This window comes from Myotis brandtii, unplaced genomic scaffold (assembly GCF_000412655.1).
Source record: "Myotis brandtii unplaced genomic scaffold, ASM41265v1 scaffold709, whole genome shotgun sequence".
Lineage (NCBI taxonomy): Eukaryota > Metazoa > Chordata > Mammalia > Chiroptera > Vespertilionidae > Myotis > Myotis brandtii.
In genome coordinates this window covers 890,884-901,594 of record NW_005370782.1, presented here as the reverse complement: position 1 = coordinate 901,594, position 10,711 = coordinate 890,884, and the positions used below count along the sequence as shown (strand labels likewise).

Here is a 10,711-nt window from a genome sequence, read left to right as displayed (position 1 = left end):
TAACCACAGAGAAAATATACAGTTTTGAAATGTAATCACCAATGTATTTAAATATTTCAAATTACATACGTTAATTATCTGTGGCATATATTTGTTTTTAAATAAAAATTCCGGTTCAGGAAGACATTCTAAACCCCTAAAATAATTTAATACACATATTCAAACACAGATAAAAATGACATTTTAATATTAATTTTGCAGACATTAAAGTCTGATGAGCTGCTTGGCCTATCTGGATCCAAAATGTACCTTTCACAGTGACTTTATGCTCTCCAGTTCCTGGGGTGGTGGTGATGTCCACATGAACAGATATCTGACCCACTGAATCTTTGGAGGAGCGACCTGCAAGTAAGCAGAAGCTTAGGGCCTGAACTTTCAGATACTTAATAACGGACATCTACATTATCCGCATAAGGGACTTGAAAGTGTTTCTTCCTGGAATTGAATGGTTCTTTTTATTAATAGCACATAACATTGATATATGTTCACCAAATTCAATTTGCTGTGCAGGTTTGAGAATTGGATATAATCATATTTACTCAAGGAGTTAAAATTTCATATGATCCTTAGATATTGTGTTACTATTACAGGAAGATGGCTGTAGAGCACCTGCCCTCATGAAGCCCACAGTAGGCCATGGGAGACCAACATATATCTACAGTATAGTGTGATAAGGTCTGCTGATGGCATAAAAGTTAGTCAAGTGTTAAGCATGTTGTATTGAAAAGTACCTGTGATTTGGGGTCAGATTAACTCGTATTTAAATCATGGTTATGCTACTTCTGGTTCTGTGATAAGAATTTGCTGTATTCTCACATCTCAATTGGCTCATTTGTAAAACAGGGATAATAACACCAACTTCTCTCTCTCTCTCTCTCTCTCTCTCCATATACCCTAACTATCCTTTATATTTTTCACCCCCCCCCAAAAAAATATAGTTATCTCTCATTCTTTAATGTAGCCTGGAATATCACAGCACTAACTACAAAGTAAAGGTTCAAAGAGCATTTGCTTAAAAATAAATTACTGAGCCCTGGTCAGTGTTGTTCAGTGGTTGGAGTGTCAGCCTGAACATTGAAGGTTCGTAGGGGTGCATTCGTCAGGCGGCCAATGCAATCAATATGTCTCTCTCATATCAATGTTGCTCTTACGCTCTCTCTCTCTCCTCCTTCTTCCTTCCTGCTCTCTCTAAAAATAAATGGGAAAGAAATATCCCTGGGTGAGGATTAAAAATAAATAAATTACTGAGCCATTGTTTATAATAATCAAAACAGTAAAATATTTAATGTTTGGCCATTGATCTATTATATGAACATATCATAATTTAACCATATTTCAGTTGTTTCCAATCCTTTGTTATTATGAACAAACTATAATAATTATAAGTTTATCTATAGTATAATTCTTAGAAGTAAAATTTATTTGTCAATTTTAATTTTGCCCCAGAGAGATTTTAACAATTTACACTTTTATATGCAATATAGAAGATCAACAAGAAATGTACTTTTCTAAAATAAATGGCTAATAATTGAATCTGAAAATAGATGATTCTAAGAAACCTTTGGTTTCTAATCTCAGATAATTGCTAGTTTGAGGCCTGAACCTCTCCATAGGACCTGCTGATAAGAGCCAGTTCATCACCAGGACCCCTCTCCCTCGATAATAAAAGAATTAAAAGATAGAAAGTGATCACTCAGGCATTAGTAAAGGGACTATTCTTTGCTCCTGGGGAAAGGAAGAGGGGAAATGTCCCCTTTTCCGGAGGTGAGGCAAAGAAAATCCAAAAGAAATACTCCTAAACTCTGGAAGTGCCAGAAAGATGGGCATTTCACTTTTGGATTGGCTGCTTACTTAGCAGACAATATGACCTGAGCATGGTTGAGTGAGGGACAATTAGCCAGACAGGGGGCCAGGGACCAACTCCTTAAATTTATGGTTGCTAAAAAGTATGGGAGATGGTTCCTGGATGGGCTTGAAGTGCCAGAATTGGGAACAAGAGAGGGAAGATGTGATCATGGACTGTGGCCTTGTCATGGATTGCACAGATGGGGCAAGGAGGCAGGCAGCTCGAAGCTCGTAGCATGCCAGTACCAGCTGAAGTGCAGTGGGAATGAGTAGCCCAGGCTTGAGTTTGGAAGAATCCATCCATGCTCCAGTTGCTATTTGGAAATGAGTCTCACACCGCCAGCTTCACAAGCTTCTAGTTCCCCCAAAACAATAAACTGGAAGAGCTGTAACACTACTCAACGACCAGCAATGTTCACCACTGACGTATAAATAAAGAGTCATTGGTCTTGTTCCTCTCTTTTCTTCCTTCCCAACGCCAGGGAACCTACCACCAGGAGGGAGAGGAAAGGTTCACATGAGAGAAGCCGATGCCTTCCTTCTCCTTTTCCCATTTTTGTCTGCTTGCAGAGAGAGAAGGGACCGTGAATCCAGTAAGAGATTAAAGATGTAAGGTGACCAGGATGAGGTCTTAAACACTGGAATGACTTGATAATTGTGCAAGTCACTGATATGGCAGGGACCTGGGCTGTGATATCAGTGGGGGAGGTGTCTATGCAGTAGAAAATGGGCTCCTTGCCAAGAGACAGCCTTTCCTATTCTACTGCTTTTTCTTCCCTTGTTACTGTTGTTTAAGGGAGGTTAGTTTCCTCTTCCTTCTGTCTTTTTTATGTCCTGTTCATACCTTCGTGTATATGTATTAAATCCTATCAAAAATCTTAAATTGGATGTGCCATTTGTCTGCTGAATCCTTAGTTTATAGAGTTGACATCTGTGATTTGCTCATAACTTGAATGAAAATGCTCCTAGTATTTTCTCAATACTCTTAGGTTTTATGGAATAATGAGCCAATCTTTTGCGGGGAAGGGCAGCAACTTTTATCATTATAGGTTTCAGAAAGGAGAAAATGCGTAAGGAGGCTCTTTAAAATTGAGTTAGAATTCATCTTTTAAACAAGGAAGCAGAAGAAATAGCACACGTGTGGATGAATAAAACAGAACGGTGTGTCCTGCAAACTGCAAGTAGTTCAGTGTGGATGGAGCATATTGGTGGTACCTTGAATATAACTTAAAAATCTTCAGACATTATCTTAGAGCTGCTGAGAAGGCTCTTAAATTTTTGGCTATGGGTGGCATAGTCAGATTTATTTTTAGAAAAAAAATTCATTTGTGTAAAGTATGGATTACTCCGATCATCCCATTCTCTCTGGAAAGCCTAATATTTGCATCTCATTATTCCATGAATCAAGTCCTGCAGTCCAGTCCTTCATTAGGAAGCTTTCGATTATTTTCTACTTCATCTGCACAGCTGGCCATGCTGCTATCTTTAGCCTGATTCTTCAAAACTTACTTCATATTTTCATCAAGACAAACCACAGGTTTGGAAAATTCTTTGTCTATTAGCCTAGGAAGCCCTGTCTAAGTTCCTCTGCCATAAAATAATTTTTTAAAATTCTATAAATAATCTGCAATTATGTTCTTGATTTCCTCAATACTATGACATAGTACGAAAACCCTGGGCAATGGAATTGACTGCTCTGATGAATATGGTCTCAGTCACTTATTAAGGGGTAATGAAAACTCCACAAACCTTGATTTTCTTATTTTTGTAGCACCAACCTGACAGCTTTGTGGTGAGAATAAAAATAGCTAATTTTTCCCGACTGGCGTGGCTCAGGGGCTGAGCATCAACCTATGAACCAGGAGGTCACTGTTTGATTCCCGGCCAGGGCACATATCTGGGTGCAGGCTTGATCCCCTGTGTGGGGCGTGCAGGAGACAGCTGATCAATGATTCTCTCTCATCATTGATGTTTCTATCTCTCCCCCTCTCCCTTCCTCTCTGAAGTCAATAAAAATATACAAAAAATAAAAATAGCTAATTTAAAAAAATGTACGCTATTTTCTACCTTCCTATGTAACAACAGCCCAGCAAACGAATCCAAGTTTATTAGAATTCAATAATTAATAACACAATGTTTCAAAGTTATAAAACCCCTTGAACATTCATGCATAATGCCCACATATAAAAATGGTTTAAAATCCATGGATATTGTGGTTACCGGGGTCAAAGACGGCAAGAGGACCACTCTGGAGTGACTGGAGTTCTTCCTAACAAATTCAGGATTCCCAAAACTTTTCTGGGTTCAGTAGAATAATGATGGCAGATTTTTAGAGCCCTCAAATATCTAAGAGGGAAAACTGCTCCCTTCTATTAAAAACGTTCATTAACCATGAATCTGATAAAAGGCCTCCAGCATCTCTGAAAATGCGTGCAGGTTGCATAATTGCCTCTGGCGTTATACTAAGGTTCAGAGCCTGCTCAGTGCTTGGGTTTGCGGTTAAAACTTTTATGGGTGAGCATCATGTGTTACTACAAGCAGGAAGGTAGCAATGGCTGGTTTCTGCTAGTGTAGCCATAAAAAATGGTCAGGCCAGCACTTGATATTAATTTTAAAGGAGAAAGCCTTCCACCAAAGCACTCACTGGGTGTTATTCCTTCACCCGAGTTTCCAATTGCCAAGGTAATGTAAAGGCTTTAGTTGTGTTGTGATTAAATTGGAGAGATTGCTATGGTAGAAAATGTAAAATTCTAATTAGGGAAATAGGTGAGTTGCTGTTTGGTGTCTTTGGTTATGGATGAAATATCCTGTGCTGTTTTCAAACAACTAACAGCTAAAGTATCTAAAACCTTTTACAAGGTGCTCTTTCAATGCACAGAGGTAAGTGTTCCTCTTTCACAAATTGCTGTTCTGTGGTCTTCCACCTGTACATCCTGTGCGTGCGCTTTCTACAGAAACATGGACTGTTGCATTGGGAGGAAAAAACATTAAAAATCCCACCTAGGCACTCAGCAGTGCCTGAACACTGTTGTGAAACCTCCTGGGTGGAAACATTTCCCAGACTCTCAAATGCACATTTTCTTTTCTAACACAAACTGTGAAACTTACTGCTCAATCCAGGCAAAGAGTCTGGAGAACTGACTGCTTAATGTGACACACCCTGAAACTGTGGAATTAGGAAAGAAATAGAGTAAAACAACTGGTTAAAAGAGTTTATTATTGTTGCAATTATTGCCTAATAGTCATGCTATTCATAATTGTCACTTTAAAAAATGCCAGGTTTCTGCTTTCATGGCCTGGAGTTATACCACTCCTAGCACCATGGTATGCCTTATTTTGCAGTTAATTATGCAGATTTTTTTCTTCCTAACTACCTTCTATAATCAGGAAACTTCTATTAATCCATACTTACTGCTAATTCATGTAATAAACTTGTAATATTCTTCTGATATATATTAAATGACCGATTTGTATTTATTTGTTGATTAATTATGCAAGCTGCCCTCACGTTGCATGGTATTTGTATAAGTGATATGCCTGGATTCCAATTCCCACTGTTCAGTTCAATAATGCCTGTCTCCCAACCAGACATTCAAAGTTCAGTCATCATGGTACATTAAATGTGTGTCATTGCATAAAATCAAAACATTGCTACCAGTATTTTAGTCCACAAGTCACTATGTAAACAACAGATATGTATCATCAGTTACTAATCACAGCACTTCTTTCAGAGTCTGTTGGTGATCTATTCAGTTCACACACAACAGAGGATAAAAGGGCCACATTGAAATGGGTAGGAAAGGCAGAGGCACATTTTCGCCAAAAATACCATCCCTGGCACAGTAACCCACAATGGGGAGGGATCCGAAAATCTCCACAAATACCGCCAAACAGAAAAAAACCCCAAAACACAGCTCCCTTCTTTCCGAGGAGCAAGGCGTCTCCCATATCGGGGACCTGCACCAGAGAGACAAACTCCCAAAGCAAAACATGTGACTCTGAAAACCAACAGGCCAACTGAGCTTACAACCTGGAGTTACAGGGCTGTAGGGAACAGAGATTCTGCTCTTCAAGGGCTCACACACACACTCACTCACCTTGGGACTCAGCACAAAGGCAGCAGTTGGAAGAGAGCCTAGATCATATGTGAAAGAGATTATTTGCTAACTTTACAGCTTCTTCCGGAGGGGTGGAAGTGTTTTGAGACTCTTTCTAGGGATGCAGGTGCTGGCAGGAGTCATTTCTGTGCTTTCCTTCTGCATTGCTAGCGCCAGCACTAGCGGGGGCCACTTTTGCAGTTTTCCTCTAATTTGCTAATGGGGGTGAGTGAGCAGCCAGCTCCCATGCTTTGCTCCCAGGAACAGCCCCTCCTGAGGCTGCAGGCACGCAGCTGCAGTCTGCCATGCTGCATTCGCCAGAGACAGTGGGTGAGCAGCCGGCTTGGCTCTACCCACCATGACCTGCTCCTGCAGCCCCACCAAAACCAGCAGGTGTGGCCAGGCGGATTGCATTTCTAGGCCCCGTGACTTGAAACAGATTGTTCAAGAGACAACTGAGAACTAGGGCAAGATTAAGCATTGCGTTTTATCCCCTGTGCAGGGCTACTCCTTCAAAACTGAAAGGGAGAGCTAATACATAGAAACAATCATAGAAAGTTAAGCAAAATAAGGGGAAAAAGAAATATGTTCCAAATAAAAAAACGAGATACTGAAACAATGATAAGTAATTTACACCCTACTTCCCCCAGCAAATAAAGTTCAAAGTAATGGTGTTAAAGATGCTCACCAAGCTCAGGAGAACAGATGGACACAGTGAGAACTTCAACTAAGAGAAGAGGAGGTCCAAGATGCTGGAGAATAGGAATATGGAGAACTCGCCTCCTCCCATGAGTAAAATCAAATATACATGTATATAGGTAGCAATTACTCCCATGAGACAACAGAGCATTGAATGAACAGCTTCTGACATCAAAAAAGAGACGGAATAGAAAAGGGGGGGAAGCCCTCAGGGAGCTGTGCAAACTCTCCAGTGCCATTATGTCCCCCTCCACTTTGAAAGGACAGGCAGGTCTAGCTGCTGATCACATTGCCTGGAGTCTTTTGCCTCTGAACAAAGGGAGCAAGCAGGAACAATAGGGTCCCCACGCACCTGACCAAAGAAATACAAAGGATCATAGACTACTATGAGCAATTCTATGCCAACAAGTTGGACAACTTAGAGGAAAGGGATAAATTCCTTGAAACATACAATCTTCCAAGACTGAATAATGAAGACAAATAATATCTGAATAGAACAATTACTAGTAAAGATATTGAATCAGTAATCCACCCTCCCACCCTTGGGACCAAATGGCTTCACTGGTAAATTCTACCAGACATTTATAGAAGACTTAAAACCAATACTGCTCAAAATTTTCCAAAAAAATTGAGGAGGAGGGAATGCTCCCAAACTTATTTTACAAGGCCAGCATTGTCCTGATACAAAAACCAGACAAAAACAAAAAAAAATGTTACAGACCAATATCCCTGATAGACATAGATGCAAAAATATTCAACAAGATAGTAACAAACCAAATTCAACAATACAGTAAGAAGTTAATACACATGCTTAAGTGGGATTTATTCTAAGGATGCAACAATGGTTAAAGGAAGCAAAGATGGTTAAACATCTGCCAATCAATGTGATACACCACATTAACATAATAAAAGATAAAAATCATATGATCATTTCAATAGATATAAAGATACCATTTGAAAAAATTCAACATCCATTTATGATAAAAACTCTCAACAAAGTCCATAGAGACAGAACATACCTCAACATAATAAAGGCTGTATAAGGGACTAAGAAGCACAAATCGGTAGTTGCAATATAGTTATGGGGAGGTAAATGAAGCATAGGAAATATAGTCAACAATATTGTGATAACTATGTATGGTGCCAGTTGCAGTACTGGAAATATCAAGGGAAACACTATGTAAAATATATGACTGCCCAACCACTAAGCTGTATACCTGAAGCCAATACATAATTTTAAAAAATTATTTCTCTTAAATTTTTTAAAAAAGAGTCCTTATATTTTATTTTATTTTTCTTTTATTTTTTTTACTTTTATTTATTTATATTTATTTATTTATTTTTTTATTGCTTAAAGTATTACAAAGGGTATTACATATGTGTGAGTCCTTATATTTTAAAAAGGGCCATATATCACAAGCCCATTTCTAAGATCATACTCAATGGTGGAAAGCTCAAAGCTTTTTGCTCAAGATCAGAAACAGGATAAGGATGCCCACTTCTATTTAATAGCATTGGAAGTCCTAGTCACAGCAATTAGGCAGCAAAGAAGAAATAAAAGGCACACAAATTAGGAAGTAAGAAAGAAAACTGTTACTATTTGTGGATGATATCTATACAGAGAACTCCAAAGATTCTACCAAAAAACTATTAGAATTAATAAATGAACTCATCAAAGTAGGATACAAAATTAATATTCAGAAATTGATTGCATGTTTACATACCAATAACAAACTATCAGAAAGAGAAATTAAGAAAACATCCTACTCAATACTGAAAAGCTGATAATTTTTTCCTTAAGATTAGGAATAAGACAAGGATGCCTACTCTTGCTACTTTTATTCAACATGCTATTGGAAGTCCTAAAAAGAACAATCAGGCAAGAAAAAGAAATAAAGGCTTACAAATTGGAAAGGACAAAGTGAAGCTGTCATGTTTTTGGATGGCATGAAAACCCTAAAAACTCCTTCAAAAAAACTGTTAGAATTAATAGACAAAGTCAGTAAAGTTGCTGGGTACAAAGTCAGTCGGTAAAAATCTGCTGTTTTTCTGCACTCTAACAACAAGCTTTCAGAAAGAGAAATTAAGAAACAATTCCATTTGCCATAGCATCGAAGAGAATAAAATACTGCCCAGCAGGTGTGGCTCAGTAGCTGAGTGTTGACCTATGAACCAGAATCGATTTGATTCCTGGCCAGGATACATGCCCGGGTTGCTGGCTCGATCCTGAGTGTGGAGCATGCAGGAGGCAGCCAACCAATAATTCTCTCTCATTGATGTTTCTATGTCTCTCTCCATCTCCGTTCCTCTCTGAAATCAATAAAAATATATTTAAAATAGAGAATAAAATACTTAGCAATAAATTTAACCAAGGAGGTTGAAGATGATACAAATAAATTGAAGGATACTAAGTATTCATGAATTGCTCTTCTTCTGTCTTTGTAGCCTCCTCATTTCTTTCAGCTTTTTGTTTTGTGACATCCCCCAATATTAATCCTTAGATTTCTCCTCAATACTCCTTTCCTAGGTTTTATAGTGACATCTCTCATCTCAATTCTATTAATTTTTAAATCTATGTTTCTAGTCCTTATCCTAATCTTTATATTGACCCCCATTTCTAATAGTCTAGCAGATATTCTTGCTTAGTATTTTCATCTTAGCTTAACCACAACAAGTCAAAAAATTAACTTATGGTGTTCTCAAACCTCCAGTTTTCAACTTCCCCATTTCCAACCTTGTTCAAACCATTCTGCTAGCCACGCTCAAGTCGTTGAAAACCACACAGAGCTTTTCCTCTGCTTTACCTGTTAATCCCAACCAGTGAACAAATCTTGCCCATTATTCTTTACATAGTTTGATTCACTCTCTAATTCAACATTCTACTCTTTTGTTTAAGACCTTCTCATTATGTGGATATCTGTTACATTCCAAGAGTTCACTTTGCTTTCATATACTTTCATTATATTTTATATAACTTAGCAGGACCAAGCTTCCAAAGTTAAATATTCCATCCTGTTACTCCTTTTAATGCCTGTTGCTTTGAGGGGAAATTTCAAATTCCTTGAGTAACTTTTGGCTTTAAAATCTTCCTCCATTAAGGACAATCAAATGTCTCTCTCATGCACTCAACAATATCCCTTTCCACTAGCCTTCCTTTCATATACTGCCCCCTTCCAAGCTCTGCCATCTTTACATAGCTTTCCCAGGCACTCTAGTCCCCATTGTTCACTGTCACTTGGAGCCACTTCTGTGTTCTTGTTCATAACACTCATTTTGGCATTTAATAATATTATGTCTCATCATGTATTGCTGTGATTTTTTCCTACTGATTAACCTTTATTGCATTGCGAAGTTACACCAAGATTAAAAGAGTTGCAATGTTAAATTTAAAAACAATATCAACAACAGAAAAAGCTGGTAGATAACTAATGTTAATTGGGAACTAAGTTTTGGAGATGCACCATAATCATGAGGCAGTGTGCACAGAAGGTAAGAGCTCAATCTCTAAGCCATATTGTATAGATTTGAATTCAGGCTCCACCACATAGTAAGCACAGTGACATTGGGTAAGTTACTTAGTCTCTCTCTATTTCCATGGTAAAATAGGAATAATAGTAGTACTGGACTCATTCAAATATTGTAAAGATTAAATAAATTTTACCTGCAAGGGACTTATTAAAAGTACCTGGCACAGAGACAATCTTTCATATTATTGTGGTTGTTGTTGTTTATTAAAATACTAGAGGCCCGGTGCACAAAAATTTGTGCACTCGGGGGGGAGAGGGGGTCCCTCAGCCTGGCCTGTGCCCTCTCGCAGTCTGGGACCCCTCGGGAGGTAATGACCTGCTGGCTTAGGCCTGCTCCCGAGTGGCAGAGGGCAGGCCCAATCCCTAGGTGCAGCCCCTGGTTGGGCTCAGAGCAGGGCCGATTGGGGAGTTGGGGCGCCACCCCCTGTCATGCACAGAGCAAGGCGGATCGGGAGGTTGCGATGCCACCCTCACTCACGCTCAGGGTAGGGCCAATTGGGGGGTTGGGGCACCGCCCCCTGTCACACTCAAGGCAGGGTCAAT

At 39.0% G+C, this 10,711-nt stretch overlaps 1 protein-coding gene across 1 annotated transcript in view; it reads right to left on the bottom strand.

The window, feature by feature from the left end:
- UNC13C (unc-13 homolog C (C. elegans)) overlaps positions 1 to 10,711 on the bottom strand; it is a 557,952-nt gene that overhangs the window by 6,085 nt on the left and 541,156 nt on the right. Inside the window, exon 30 of the mRNA XM_005882381.2 lies at positions 250 to 342. Coding sequence (XP_005882443.1) covers positions 250 to 342 — 93 coding nt within the window. The remainder of the gene's footprint in view (positions 1 to 249; positions 343 to 10,711) is intronic.